Source organism: Equus caballus, chromosome 17 (genome assembly GCF_041296265.1).
Source record: "Equus caballus isolate H_3958 breed thoroughbred chromosome 17, TB-T2T, whole genome shotgun sequence".
Taxonomy (NCBI): Eukaryota; Metazoa; Chordata; class Mammalia; order Perissodactyla; family Equidae; genus Equus; species Equus caballus.
This window is the reverse complement of record NC_091700.1, coordinates 55,725,418-55,742,070: the sequence shown is the minus strand read 5'-3', so window position 1 is coordinate 55,742,070 and position 16,653 is coordinate 55,725,418. Positions and strand designations below refer to the sequence as shown.

The following is a 16,653-nucleotide window of genomic DNA, read 5'->3' as shown; positions in this document are numbered from 1 at the left end:
TTATTGTTGATGAGCTTGTGAAATACCCTTATATCATCATATGCAAATGCTAAAGCAGTTAAAACTGAAATTTATAATATGCCTCTGAATTTAAGGAATTTTTATTCAGTGACTATTTTTTGTTGATGCATGTCTGCCTATGCTGTCACTAATGATGCACGTAAACATGAGACTGTGAATGATATATTATTATAGAATTTAATATATATTCTCAAAAGTTATTTGAAGAGACTGTGTCTTACCTGAAACTTAAGCAAGCTTTAGAATACAAAGCCAAGAATTTTGTAGATTTATGTTACTGAAAAACTGTTACACTTTTCTAAAAATTAAAGAATATACATATAGGAAATTATGCAAATCATAAATGTATAGCTCAATTCATTTTCACCAATTGGACTTACTCGCATAGGAAATGGAATTTGAAAAATTAGTTTTTATTTTCCTTCCTCTGCTTCAGACTGGGTCACTATTTTTATTTCATAATTTGAACCTTGACATAAAATTTCCTTTGAAAGAGGGTTTCTACTACTAGAAAACTTTAAAAACAGGTAAAGTCCAGCAACTTCTTCAACAAGCTAGAGGTTATTTTTTTCTGGAGGTGTTTGCATGTTATGTAAAAACCAAATCTACCAGCCCAGAATTATTAAGGAATGCCATAAGAAATATGAACTAACACTTATGATCAATGATATAAGTGATAGAAACATCTAAAAAAATGTTTGCTCACCTTCATAGGAAAACCTAAGGAAAATATGTTCTTAGGTAATCTTCCCATCTCTCCTCAGAAGAGGTCATCTTTAAGTGTAGATCTGAAATTGATCAGTAGGGAGACCCTTTTGTCATGTAAATGTGTCTATCACTGTGATGGCACTTTCTTAGCAGCTGTCTGTCAAACTACATATTTTAAGGAAAAAAGGATTAGTGCTCCTTAATAGTTTGTGATATGTTTTGCCCCTATACAGAAAGAGCTCTTCCCCAAAAGTTTATTGAAACTCTCGCTGTGTAGCAGACTCTATGTTAGACGCTTGTTTTAGTAAGGATTAGACTTGACTTTGAGTGACAGAAAAAAAATAAAGTGGCTTATATAAGATTCATTCATTGTTGCACAAGTTGTTTATTGAGTGCTGCTTCTATCCCCAGTACCATTCTGGATACAGGATGGAGCCATGAACAGAAAAGAAAAGTCTCTGAACTCTTAAAGTTTCTATTTTAGGTGGTGGGTACAGAACATAATACTAGAAAAGAAGTTAATGTATATTATGTGAGCTGGTTAGCTCTGGAATTCCAGGGCCTTTTGTTTTGTTTTGCAATTTAGGTTGAGTGGTCAGAGAAGGTGGCTTTTGAGCAAAAACCTGAGGGAGGTATGAGGAGGCAAGGCATTTGGGTGTTTGAGAGAAGCACTCTGGGCAGAGGGAAGAGCAAATGTCTGGGCCCCAAGATGTGGAAGTGAGATTGGAACAGATGGAGAGGGGAGGAGCACAACAGGAGAAAATATTAGAAAGATACAGATCCTATAGGACGTCACTGGCCATTGTAAGGATTTTGACTTGACAGTCATATACCTCTTAATGATGTTTCAGTCAACGACGGGCTGGATATATGATGGTGGTCCCATAAGATCGGTGCCATATAGTCTAGGTGTGTAGTAGGCTATACTATCTGGGTTTGTGTAAGTAAGTGCTATGATGTTTCCACGATGATGAAATCGCCTAATGACACATTCCTCAGAACATATCCTCGTTGTTAAGTGACGCATAACTACTCTGAGGTGGGAATACATTGGAAGGGTTTTGAGCAGAAGAATGAGATCTGACTTGAATTTTCAAAGGATGGTTTTGGCTGCCAAGTTGGGAAAAAAAATGTAGAGGGACAATGGCAGAATCGGTGAAACCTGTCAGATGCTGTAATAATAATCGAAGGGAGAGAGAATGTTGGCTTTGATAAGAAAGAGGTAGCAAGGGTGATGAGAAGTATTTAGACAATTAAGCTGCTTTGAAGGTAGAACCAATAGGATTTCCTCTATGATTGGGTGTGTGGAGTATGAGAGAAAGAGAGGACTCATAACCCCAGTCATTTACTGAGATGTCACAGCAGATTCAGGGAGGAAGGTAGAAGTTCCAATTTGAAAGCCTGAGTTTAAGATGCCTATGAAACATCAAGGAAAGATGTCCAATAAGCAGTTTGAGTTCAGAGGAAGTTTGGAATTTTTCAAGTCCAAAGATATGCAGTCCAGAACTTGTTAGGTTGCATCGTCCCCAATAGCCATACGTGGAAACTCATCTCTTAATTAGCAAGTCAGTCACTCTATCCTTAATGTTTACCCTGAGACACCTTAAAAGCAATAACACCTCCCTCCCATACACATGCATGCAGTACCCTTGTTCTGAGGGAACATTCTGAATATTGTTATAGACATCTCTATTGTGGACTTCTTTCATTTAATATTTACTGTGTTCTTGAACACCTTATCTGTGGAAAGGAATTTTCAAATTCTTATATGTACACATGATCTTTTAATAGATAGGCTTCTCTTACTAATACTGCTTTCTCTTCTAAAAAGCTGTTTTGCCCTTAACACCCTCTTCATTGGATAACTGGCTACTCACTTAGCATTGCTTCTTTCACTTTACCTTTGCCTGTTACAAACCAACCTGCGTTTATTTTGAGTTTATGCTTTTTCAAGATCTTGCTTCAGTTTTGTACTTTTTCAAAATAATGGCTTTATAATGATATTCTAGAGCTTAGGTTTTGTTATAGGCCTACTTAATGTTTAAGGATTTTTCTAATGAGGTTTTTGTCCATCCACTTTATTTTTTCCAACTTGCATTTATAAAATATTCTTATAGTTTTATAGAATATCTTTATTATTACAAACGTCAAGGAAAAATTTTTTTTTGGTGAGGAAGATTGGCCCTGAGCCAACATCTGTTGCCAATCTTCCTCTTTTTTTTCCCCTCCCCAAACCCCCAGTACATAGTTGCATATCCTAGTTGTAAGTCCTTCTAGTTCTTCTATGTGGGATGCTGCCACAGCATGGCTTGATGAGTGGTGTGTAGGTTTGTGCCCAGGATCCAAACTGGCAAACCCCAGGCCGCTGAAGTGGAACAGGCAAACTTAACCACTATGCCACTGTGCCAGCCCCAAGGAAAACTTATTTTGTTGGGAACCTGAAATGATATAGTCCCTAGTTTCCTTCACAAAACAGTTGTGTCCAGGAGCATAGGAAGGTTAATTTAGTTTGAATGTTTATGTTGTTTTATGGTAATAAGTTGTTTAAGCCTTTTTTAAAGAAATCAATTTCCCTGGAATGTATCATGGTAGATAAGAACGAGTGTGACATTTCTTAGTAAGCTTGTTATGAAATAATGACCAAGCCCTCCAGGAGATATTCACAGAAGATTATTATTTAATTACAAAGATTCCGTAAATGTATGCAATTTCTATTCTCCTTCCTTATTTGGAATCTTAGTAAATCATAGAGGCCATCGTATTACAGAAAGCCTATATTCATGAGTGCTTTTAAACTTAAATATTTATGGTTGTGATTTTAACTTTTATTCAAAGCTTCTTTAACATCTCTAGTGTATAATTATCATAATGACAAGGCACTTGGAGACAAGTCTGTGTTTTAGATGTTAAGGTTTTAGATATTTAATCCATTGTATTTTCCCATTTCATTTTTAATGCTTTTATCTCGAGAGGTTAAAGTTAAACCCAAGATCCAATCCTTTCACAAACATTGGAGTGTCTGCACTATGTCATGTAACCAAAGATACAAAGATGAATAAAGTATGTAGTCTTCCTTGAGGAATTTCCAGTCAATTGGAAGAGGAAGACACATAAAAAGATAAAAGCGTAGTGATAAAAGATAAAGAGTATAGTAATTGGAAAGATTGTGATAATTACTAGGTCTGATGGGTAGGGAGGGCACCTCACCAGGGGGCTTGTTGGAGTTTTTTCATTCCTGTTATGAAGTATGGATAGGAGTGGGGTGGGCAAGGCAAACAGACACATTATTTCTAGCATCCGGTGCAGAATGGATGAAGGGGTTTGGGAGAGGGAAACTACAAGCACAGTGTTGTTTTGGGAGTAAAGCATGGCTGAATATGGAGTAGAGCCAAGCCAGGTTGTGGGTGGAGCTCACATATTGTCGTGTATGCAGGTTTACTGGCAGGGTTTAAGCAGGGAAAGAAGGTCTTTAAATCAGTGTTTGTCTGGAAACCCCCATGTACAGTGTGGGGAAGGCATTGGAGGAAAATGATAGGAGACCAGAGATCAGAGGAGAGATAAGGGTTCCAGGTGACTTGAATAGTGTTCAAGCAAGGAGTTCCATACTATTTGTCAAGTTAATGTGAGGGATGTCATGATTGTTTAGATCTTAGGGTTTTAGGAGAGGGAAGAGTCAAAACTAACGTTTTCTAGCACAGGAAACAGAATTCATGGTTTTGCTGCCCCCTGAGGTGTGGAGATTACAGATGGGTGGTTGATTGTGGGCAGAGACAGATGACGTCTGAGGCAACTGGGAGCCATCCCATCTGATTGAATGTTAAGTAAAATGCAAAAGTTGAAATTGCCTTACAGTAAGCTAGTCAAATCTTTTTGATGATAGCTATGTTTTGTTACTTCTGAATAATGAAAAGGAATAAAAAAATAAGATTAATTTCTTGGCCGAGGAATGTGAGAAAGTTGAAAGATGAAAGTCATACACAGGTCACATATAGAGACACCAGTAAATTAACACTTCTTTGAGGGTGTACAATTTAAAACTCTCTGCTCTAGTTGGGATTTCTAATACAAAAATATATAGTCACTGACCTCAAAGAACTTGACGTGTGAAAAGTGTGGCTAAAATTATGTTTTAAGATGTATAAAAGAACTATCTTTGTAAATACAATTGCTGAAAAAGAAAAACACCAAGAAAATTCTTAAATGCTGTTTAGTTTTACCCATCAGATGACTTCAGATACTGTCGTCCCTCAGTATCTGTGGGGGGATAGGTTCCAGAACCCCTGTGGATGCTCAAGTTCCTTGCTTAGCCCTTTCTATCCTCGGATGCGGAACCTGGGGATAGGGAGGGAGGGCCGACTGTATTTTGCCAGCCTGGAATTTGCATTCGCCATTCTCTCTTCCAAGTGTTCTTTCGTGTTTGTTTAAAAACCAACAGTGAAAAATTGTTCAATTACACTTAAATTCTCTTAACTATAATGTACAATTAATATAATCAGAGAGTGCTGAAGCAAAGTAATGGCTTAGTGGGATTTCCATCTGTAGAGTAGCCACAGAACCAGTTTTAAGGCAGCCTACTTACTCTTTGTGATGTCAATCATAAATGTTTGAATATACCCTAAACATTCCTAGTATTTTACTCTTGAAATTAGCTACTTTTCTTCTTAGCCTGACTTCCTCAACACTGTTCCTGGCATGATGATGATGATGATGATGATGATGATGATGATGATATTGATGGGTTTTTTTTTACTTTCCTTTGATTCTAATATTACTTATTTCAATCTTTAAGCACTTCCTTTCGTATTAAGTTCTAAGAATAAGAGTAACATCACATAATGCCTTCTGTTTAAAAAAAATTCTTCATCCAATGTTAGAGCATTTGATCTTTTATAAAATATCTGTGAGCTAAAAATATGAGGTGAGATTCTTCCCATTTCACTGATGTGGAAATTGAGCCAGTGAGAAGTTGCTTCAAATCACAATGATAGAACATAGTTCCTGACCCACTGGCTGCCAGTGAGTTGGAGAAGGCTCAAAGGATCATCTAATCAGCCTTTCATCTGAACCTTAAATCCTTCTCTCATCCTACTGAGAAGCACTCACTCACTGGGATGGCTCTATGTTCAACTACAAGCAGCTGGCCTCCTCTGAGGGCAACCCAGGCTGTTAGGCAGTTTTGAGGATGACAACTCATGAATCAAAAATATACTTCTTTTGGGAATGGCCTGGTGGTGTAGTGATTAAGTTCATGTGCTCCCCTTCAGTGGCCCGGGTTTGTGGGTTCAGATCCCAGGTATGGACCTACGCCACTCATCAAGCCATGCTGTGGTGGTGACCCACATATAAAAAAAATAGAGGAAGATTGGCAATAGGTATAAGCTCACGGCCAGTCTTCCTCAGCATAAATAAATAAATAAATAAATAATATATATATATATATATATATGTGTGTGTGTGTGTGTGTGTACACTTCTCTTACACCTCCTCCCTGGAGTTCTGCCCTCTGACCAGACATGCACTTCTATATCCATATGGTATAGTAAATTTTCCTGGTTCCTGGCATACAGCTCCTAAAACCTTTGGAATTTCTTATGTGATAAGAGTGTGTTATGTATGCTAATGAGATGACTCAATGCAGATGGGGGGAGGGAGACCCTAGATAGCTTCAGTATGGGTGGGCTAGTATGGGTGGACTGGTTGCCTAGGTATCAACCATATGATTAGATGGTTAGAACTATCAGCCTACCCTCTAACCTCCAGAGAGGGGAGAAGGCTGGAGATTGAGTTCAGTCACCAATGACCAATGATTTAATCAACCATGCCTATGTAATGAAGCTTCAATAAAACTGAAACAATGGGACTAAGGAAGCTTCTGTTTTGGTGAATATATCTATGTGCTGGGCAGGTGGTGCACCTGCACCACCTCCTCCCTCCCCCATTCCTGCCTTATGCTTGTCTTCCATTTAGCTATTGTGAGTTATATCTTTTAGAATAAAAACTATATAGCAAGTAGAGTATTTTCCTGAGTCCTGTGAGTCATCCTAGCAAATTATGGAAAATAAGCAGGGGGAGTAGGTGTGGGGCATGGGAACCCCTGAATGTGCAGCCATTTGGTCAGGAGTATGGGTGGTCTCTGGGACTTGTGACTGTCCTCTGAAGTGAGAGCAGTCTTGTGGGTCTGAGTCCTTAAATCTCTGGGGTCTGTGCTAACTCCAGGTAGTTGGTGTCAGAATTGAATTGAGTTGAAAGATGCCCAGTCTGTGTCGGAGAATTGGTAGGTATTGTAGTGATGTATTAGATGTCAGGAAGAAACAAATAATCTAACTAGGTCCCTTTCCAATCTTTACCTTGTAGTTTTTGTTACAAGGGAGTTCCTCAGACTTTTATTTGTCTTTTCTCTAGATATTTCCCAAACTTTGTGTGTGTGTGTAGTAAAATTTGATCAGTAGACTAAATCGTAATATTTTAAATATGTGGTTTTGTTCAAAGATATGTTAATACATTAAATTTAAATGTTCATTTAAAAAATATAGTAGCAAATCTATCTGTCGTCCATCCAGAATGCTTGAGTATATTCCCCCTGGGTTTAGCCATATGTGGATTACCTGTGATTGCACTAGGCAAGAATGTACAAAAGAAGTCATCATGTGAAAACTACGTCTCTGTATTTAAATGTTACTGATAGGTAGGTAGGGTTGTAAAAAATAAAATAATTTATGTGGCTAGTAATTTATAGCAAAAGGGTAAAAATAAAGTCTTGGATTAAAATGCCTCAGTTCAAATTCTGGCTTCACCATTTTTTCAGTTATTTAACTTTTACTTCACTCACTCAACTCTGGTTTCATCATCTGTAAAACAGGGAGAAGAACAATACCTATTTCCTGATGTTGTGAGGATTAAAACAAATTTATTAGTGAAAAATGTTTAAGATAATACCTGACATACATAAAGACTCAGTAAATGTAGCTGCTATTATGACTATGTTATTGTCACTACTAATACCATTATGACTATTACTACTACTATTATTATGCTACTAAAACTCTTGTTTTTTGAACCCAATTCACAGCATAAATTGGTAGTATGGCTTATAAACTTTTGAGCACATATTTACTTAATAAAATGATTTTATGTGTTTTTGAACTTTATTTAATGAGAAATTTCAAAGTTTAAGGAAGTATAAAAGTAACTGAACCACCTGTAAGATTTCTTGAGAAGTGATAGAGGAAATGCTAATGAGACGTTAGAGGAGAGATCAAATAGACTGGCAAAAGGAATCTCTTCTTGTAATGCAGATAGAGATCTTGGAAAGAAGCAAAACACGATTTGGAAATGAGAAGAGTAAATGAAACACCATAGGTCTGATCAAATAGGTGTCTTGGCTGTGAATAATTGACAGACAGACATAAAAATGAAAGAGCATGGCATAGGAAATATGTGTTACCACCATGAGCAGTGTACAGCAAGATATTTGGGCACATGAGTGAAATAGATTGAATTAATTAATACAATAAAGGCTATCGTGATAGAAATATTTTATGTTCACTATTGATTGAGTTATTGTTTCAAATTTAAGGATCACAGGGGAAATATGAGTAGCAAAAACTATGGAGAAAATATCCACCAGTATGACTTCTGAACACCGTCACTACAGTGAGAGCCAAAGGTTCAAGAATCATCACTCTTTGGGCATCAACAGCTATTACATGTAGCTCTCTGGAGAGTTCAATCGTTGGATTCATTAAACATTATATCTGAGAATTAGCTTTCTCACTGTGTTTACAACAAAATATGTTAAGGTTTTATTAACCGCTATTAATATGTGAGAATAGCAAACGTTATTTTATGTACAGCTAGTTTAAAAAACAAAAGCAAATAATCCCCATGTTCTGATACAACATTATTTTTCATGCCTCTCTTCTATTCCATTGTATTGAACAAGGGTTGTAACCATACATTTGTTTCACATGTTACACAGATAGCCTCTGATGCCTCCTCATTCCTATCGTAGATCAGCTTGGACGATAGAGTACACTTTTCTCCATCTTTCCCATGTATTCACTGTTGCTTCTCAAGAGATCATGATTTTGAAAAATATTAAAATTCTACTGAAATAGCTTTAATTTTAAAAACATAGTCTTTCTTTGCCTCTCTTTATCTGAATAGACTGATTATTTTATAGTATTTATAGAGGTGAAGAACTCTAACTTGTGCATTTCTTAAGTGTGGTTTGTTCATTTCCTAAATTTCATCTTATGTTTTAAAGACTCTTATTAAATTTCCTTTATTCCTAGATTTAAAAATCAAAAAGTTATCAAAGAAATAGTGAAATTTCTCTTTCCTTTATTATAGTGAATTTTCTTTATCATTGTAAGGCTTTTACAAATGTTTTGTTTCTAGAGTGTTTTACCTTTTATATATTGTAATTTTGTCCTTTCAAGTCATTTAATATACACTCTTTTAAGTCTCTGTAGAAACGCTGGAAAAGAATCTGAAGCAGATGGGAAGGCAGCTTCAACAGCTTGAGAAGGATTTGGAAACCTTTCCCCCTCCTGAGGACTTGCATGATAAGTTTGTGACAAAGATGTCCATATCCTTTTGATAGCTAAATAACTGAAGTCACTAGTCAACTAGAATTACAATTTATTTAATGTTATAAATATGCTTGCATAACCAGAGGTCACGCTATGGTGCCAAATTGTAGGTTTAACCTTCACCTCCTTGCAGGGAAATTTATCAGTGTTTATCTATCATGAATAATGCCGAAATGTATTCTATTGGTTTCAATTCTTTTTTTCTTTTTATCAACTTGGATAATATTTTCTCTCATCTTTTCCCTTCCATATGCCCTATTTTCTTCTGATTTTCATGGTAAATTGAAAGCATATGAAAACTTAGTTTGAGGAAGTTTGAATCTAATGTCATGATGTGATTTAGATATTTTGAAATGTTTCATGAAGCAGATAAAGACTTTATAAGCTGGGGTGACTAGTCAGCTTAATTTCAAGGGTTGAAATATATTAAAAATTACCTCATGTTCCACAAACTTTAATATTTCCTTTAGAAATAATACATAGTTCCAAAATAAAAATTGAGTTTGTCACAGTCACTGCTTCTGTAGGTGTTCTCCAAACCCAAAATAAAGTTGACAAATATGAGTGAATGTATATAAAATTAATATCATGAGGCTTGTGTCTTGCCTAATTTAAAGTTTCTTTTGAATTCAATTATCTTTGGTTTCACTATCTTTGTGGCTTAGTCTCTAATGAGTAATTGAAGTCATAAACTTCATTTTATTTTCTGAAACTGATGTTGAGTTACTTGGCAAACCATTCCGTGAAATTAGAGACTGCTATCTTTTCTGTTATGATAAAGTATTACTACTGTGAGTTATTAAGATCCCATATGGATTTCAGAATTCCATAACCAGTATAACCCACTTCTAAAATGAGCTCTTATAGATACTCCTAATATTTTATTTTAAACTGGGATAGTTGAAAGAAAATAACTACTTTTCCTCTATCTCTTCTCCCCTGGATTTGGTGAATCACAAAATTATTATTTGGCTTGTCATAGATTTTATTGCATATGCTTTCAGCTTAATTGTGAATTAGTTCAATTTTAGCTTTCTTCACTGTCTCTTTTGGGAAATATTATAAAAATGCACTCCAGCAACAATCAATTCAGGCTAATGTGTTTGTTTCCTTTCCTATCTTTCCTGCCCTTCCAGTTTCTTCTTCTATTAGGCTGGACGCCTTTATCACTACACTGGAGATGGTTGTTTTTTTTAAAACTAAAGATGGAGTCTGTTTATCCATCAAAAATATATTTTTGTACCACCTTCTCATTTGACAAAGTACGCTTTCTAAAACTAAATTGGTCATTGCAGAGTGACATCAGTTTTATCATCCTTTGCTTTTTTCCCCTCAATCATTTTATCTTGTTAAAATATTCATGACAGTTTATTTTAATCATTAAGTAGTTTTAATCAAAGTACTTATTATTGTTCCCTACAGATAGAAAACACTTTAGAAAAGATTTTGCTTGCATAAGGTTTTTGGTAATACATTGTGAGTGTGTTAATTATGAAGCTTAGGTTTCTGGAACATATATCCTAAGATACATTCCTGAGCTTAGAGTAAAGGTTGTAGAATTCTGCTCAGCAGACAGTCTCACGACCTATCTATACTTGTATTCGTATGACACAAGAAGCTGAATGATGTCGGCTTCTTGAAAGGTATGCAACTCATAAAAAGCAACCAGGAGGAAATCAGAAACAGGAAGGATGATGCTTTGTTGGAAACAATTTTTCATTCTGAGTACAATTATACTCCATGGACAAGAAAGCAGCTACATCCTGTTGCTAAATATCACAACCTAGAAGCCTCTAATGAACTGATTAGCATTCATGTATCTCTTGGAAGTCAGATATATGAACAGTTGGTGCACTTTGCTATTGACAAAGCTTATAATCATAAATATTCTTTGCTGAGATTAGATTGCACTCGCTTGCTTTTCATCTTTGTTAGACATACTAGTTTTGAAGTAATTAAATTCGTTCATTGCAAAGCTTTGTTTACTTTAATTAGGACTGACAACAAGTCAGATTTTGAATATTAAATACATTTATACAGATCTTATTAAAATGACAAATTGTGAGGTTCTTAGATCTTAGAAAATGGAAGAATTTGGAAACTAAAATGCACAATGAATAAAAATGTATTTAAAGTTTGGGTTATTAATGCTCAAGCTCTGTTTATGTTTTAAGTTTTGGTGTTTATTAGTTGAAGCACATATCAAACATTTGGTTCATCAGCCAATTCTGAAAGAATATGTGTATTATCTAAGTTCTTAAGGATGTATTTTTACAAGTAGATATTTAAACAATCATGATGTAGTGAACTATTAAATAATCTGTTAATTGAATTGGGTTAAATTATAATGATACGATTTTGTTTTAATATGAAATTTCACTATTAACATTCAATTATAGTAAATTTTTATTCTTCCAGTGCACATTCTTCCTCTACATTCCCTCCTTAATGTAAAATACTGTGAATCCAGTACATCCTTTAAAGGGCATGCGCAATTATTTCATACATATCACATTGACTTTCTAGTAATAAGTATGTTACTTTCCAATTGCTAAGTCTGGTTAGAAATATAATTAGATTTGAATAGTTCCAGTGTAAATGTTTGCTTGAAAAAATGTGTAACAAGAATTCATGGTAGGGTCACTAATATTGTTATATGCAAACTATTACATGTGAGGTGTACATACTTATTAAATTTTCATCAGTGAGAAAATTAAGAAAATGCCAGGATTTGTGTTATCCAGGACCTGTTCTTTTCTTTTGACCTTTAAATTCTGGACTATTTCTTATTTTAAGGAAAATAACAGATAGAGTCTAGAGCATCACCCTTGAAATTCTCCTTGCACAAGAGTTTATCATTCTATTTTCTTCTCTTTCTGCCACCTCTCCTGAGGCTCTTAGAAAAAATCATCTCGCTAGACATTTATGTATTTTTGTGTTTATTGCAACTTAAATGACAAGTTCCTTGACTCTTTCCCATATTAAAGTCTTTAACTTTCTTCATTACAATCCACTTTGTTTTCACTCTTTCTTTTTGTTGTTCCGCTATATGGAGATATTTTAGGCACTTCTGAAATTACTACTCCCTAGATGCTAAACTCATCCCAATAAATTCCTTGAGAGAAAGACTTAAATCTTACTTATGTCTATAGTCCACGTTACGTAAAGCACAGCATTTTTCACGTAAAGGAATTCAATACATTTTTATTTAATTCAACTGGGGTTAGGAAGTAACAGAAGAGTGGAGTGGGTGAAATGTAAATTGTGTAGTCCACAGTCCATTTTCAAGAGTGGGAAGTTGGGTAATTGAGTGATGTGTAAGAACAGATTTTTATTTTCTTGAATTAGACTTCTCTCTCCTCCCTTTCTTCTTCTTTCTCTCTTGCCTGTCTTCATTTAACCCATTCTTAACAAGCTTTTAAGACTCAAGTTAAACTATCCTGCTTCTCTTCTTCTATGGATCAAGTCTATAGTGATGTTTTCCTTCCCTGAAGTCTTACCACACTCACAGAGGGTGCTACACAACTTAGTGCTCACTGCTGCTTTAGAGTCAGACCTCAGTTGTTTCAGTCACTGTCACCTTCTTGGCCAGGACTTCCCTGACTACCCAACGTAAGTTAGCATCTATTGCTATATAACATCACAAGCTTTCATTTTCTTCATCACGCTTTTTACTATCTGAATATCTCCCTCTTTTACTTCTTTGTTATCTGTCAGCATACTCTAGAATGAATGTTGCATGAAAGCAGGGACTTTGCTTTTCTTGTTAGCTGCTGTTTTCCCTGGTGCCTAGAAAAGGGAAGTATGACAGGGTTCAGTGAATACTTATAGATTAGCTGCCTGGCTGGCTGGATCCTGGGTACTTAAGAAGATCTATAAAAGGTATTAGACATGTAGGACTGATTGAAGCTGGTCCTTGTAAGATGTGTTATTGGAAGTAGTAGACATCCTTGATGGAGGAAGTGCAATAATGAGGGCAAAGCATGAGAATAAATGTGGAAGATATTTGTGCTGGGTAGTTTGGGAATGAGCAATACTTGCTGACCAGGAGTTGAATCCCAAATCTTAGTCTTGTTATTTAGTTGACCAACACTAAATATTTGTGGTTCAGTGTGTGTGAACACAGATCTGGTTGTCATATACCTTTCAAGTGGGAGGATTAGAGTGGTTCAAATAGAAATTTATGAGAATTTGGCCTAGTCCTGGTAAAGGAAAAGAAAATATATTTCATAAAAACATCAAGTAATTGTATATACATCAATATTTTTGTAATAAATTTTATCAAATGTTTATTTTGTTGAGTAGCTCACCTGTTTCTCTAAAGCTCTTTGCAAGTATAGGGCTTGATGCTAAGCCAAAAATAAAGCCTTACTACTACTGACATGAGCATTACTTTTAGCTGGAGTTTAATAATTGGCACAAGAACGACTACGTTTGTTTTGTCTTTTGGATCATGATGATTTTTTTGTCTGAATGTTTCACCATCCCTTAATGAGGGAGTAGCCCATCAATAATGATGTAGAGTGCTCATTAATGTAACCATTTATTCCATCCTATCAGACAATCATTTTAAAATTCTGAGAATTAATTTGGCTATTTCTAAAATTGTTTCAGTTCAGTCACAATTTTGCCATTCTTCTGAGGGATTCCAGTTATTCAAAGCTCCATTTCATTTCCTTTGGGAGCAAATTGTTTTATAGACAACAATGATAAGAAAAATTAACTTATAAAGCTCTCTAGCTGTTAGAACAAGACCATGTAATTTCCATGGTTTTGGCTCTTGGTCTTCTTCCCACCACATCTTTTAATAGAATTGTACTCTTTTGGGGCCAGCCTGGTGGTGCAGCTGTTAAGTGTGCACAGTCTGCTTCGGCGGCCCAGGATTTGCTGGTTCACATCCCAGTTGTGGACATGGCACTGCTTGGCAAGCCATGCGGTGGCAGGCATCCCACATATAAAGTAGAGGAAGGTGGGCATGGATGTTATCTCAGGGCCAGTCTTCCTCAGCAAAAAGAGAAGGATTGGCAGCAGATGTTAGCTCAGGGCTAATCTTCCTCAAAAAAGAAAAAAACAGTACTGTTTTATTAACTATGCCCAAGCATATTTCTATTTCATTTGATTCTTACCTGAACTTTTCATTCGTACCTGAAAATTTAAAAAATGTTTTAGAATAATACTTACAGCTTTATTTTAACCTATTTACCAAACTGATTCTTGAGAGTGGGGATATTCCCAAGAATTAGAATAAAATTACAAGTATTTATGAGTTGCCTATTATTAGAACTCAAAGCCTTACAAGCAGTGGAAAGGGCAGACAAGGAGTAGCTGTAGAACCATGCAATTAGAAACACCCATCAAAGTAGTGTCCTTACCCTATTATCCAGGATAATTGCTTTTTCAGCGATTCTCTTAGCTCTCAACATTACATCCAAATTGTGTGTGTGTGTGTGTGTGTGTGTGTGTAGGCCTACATGTGCAATTTTATGAATAGAAGTTCCATACCTTTCGTCAGACCTTTGAGGAGGCCTGTTACCCTCCCCACCAAAGTTTAAGAATGATGACTCTAGGGTGAAATAAGTAATTGGCACCAATGTAGTTGCAGATGATTAGACTTAATACAGCTAAGAAGGTGGAATACAGCATCTGGAGAAGGAGCTGACAGTCAGAGGTGACCACCCTCCCCCAGAAAAGAGGCTGCTGAAGGACAAAACACTACCAGGGAATTGGACTAGAAGGGAAAACTCACGACTTCCTTACTACAAATACTACATATGCAGTGGAACAAATGATCACTCATAGCTGTAGAGATTAGAGAAGAAGGCTTTGTGGAAGAGGAAGAATGGAACGAAGTCTTGAATGATAGGTTTGACCAAGCAAAGGCAGAAAACAATTTCTCTTTTAGACAAGAGTTAAAGATGCATAAATAATCCTTGTAGATATAGTCTCTATCTGGGACATAAATAATTTTAGGTGAGAGTGTATAGATTGAATAAGTAAACCAGTGTTGATTTCTGAAGTTACAAGGTAAACGAAGGGATGCTTATTTCACAATACAAATGAATCATCATGTGTTCCATTCAATGATAGTTTCTGAATGCATTTCAAATGTGATTTTTTTTTACATAAATTCACTTTACCTACAACATTTCATGAATATGGATTATTTCACAAGACAAAGTATATAGACCCCTGTCCCATGTGACTATATTGCTGTAGTTTCTTGTGATTTGACTAATTATGCAAAATCTTTTGTTTTTCATCCAAGAATTAAAAAATGATACCACATATAAATGCATCAACCATTGTTACTGTATGATCTAGATTCTAGAAGTTATAAAGAGGCATTTTGCTATTCAGATGAAAATAAACTGAGGCACAGAAAGATCTATCCATTTTCTCAAGGTCGTTAAAAAAAAAAAACAGCTCTTGCACTAAAATCCAGACTCTCTACATTCTAGTCGTCTCTGTTCTAAAATACTATTTTTATAGCTTTTTATAGTATAAAGAAAAACAGGCATAGAAGGGCAATAGATAATCTGAACTGGCTGTGGACATGGGTTACAGGTGAGTTGTGGTAGACTGTGATGCCTTGATTCCTTGTGGGCACGTTGGGTTCTAATTATTACGATTCATCTTTGCCCCCTGGGGTCGCCATCTATCTGGCAGCCGTTCTGCTGCTTTCGTTTTCCGTCTTCCGTTCTTTTTCTCAAAAGGGCCTGGATAAGTCTCCTTATTTCATCCTCCGCTGGGGAATGCTCTGACCAGAGGAAACATGTGTTTTTTAAATGGTGGAGAATTTTTCTTTTTAGATGTAAACATTCCATTTTTGGTTTGTTATTTTGCTAATGTCTTTTCATCCTTTTGCATTAGAGAAAATAAGATGACTTCAGTAAGTTTAATTCTGCATGTTTCATTTCTTTATATGTCCCAATTTAGAGGAGCCATAGACAATTATGACTGATGCTCTAACAGAGTCATCTTTTCAGAATGTGGTGTGTTGATTTTATAGCCGACTGCATCAGCAGTCATACCACAGAGGAAATTCTATAGTTTGTCTGGAAAATGGGTTCTAATGCCACCACCACATTCACACAGTGAGTCTTCTCAGTCTCAGTGTGTTTGAACTAAGTTTTCATAAATCAGAGAAAAACATTTCTGTATGTCCGTGTCTGTGTTATCATTATTTTAAATTGTGTAATGCCTAGAAGAAATTATGTACCAATTTTCCCAAGGAGAAATTTTAAAACATGAATTTACTTACATGATATAAGAAGTTTTTAATGTAACTCTTAAATTTATTTTTGATTGCTTTTAGAACCTTAAAGCTTAA

The 16,653-nt window shown here is 35.7% G+C and overlaps 1 protein-coding gene across 3 annotated transcripts in view; it reads left to right on the top strand.

The window, feature by feature from the left end:
* DIAPH3 (diaphanous related formin 3) overlaps positions 1-16,653 on the top strand; it is a 484,080-nt gene that overhangs the window by 294,513 nt on the left and 172,914 nt on the right. For all 3 annotated transcript variants that reach the window (XM_070240326.1, XM_070240325.1, XM_070240327.1), the window contains one exon: positions 9,195-9,320. In XM_070240326.1, the coding sequence (XP_070096427.1) occupies positions 9,195-9,320 (126 nt within the window). The remainder of the gene's footprint in view (positions 1-9,194; positions 9,321-16,653) is intronic.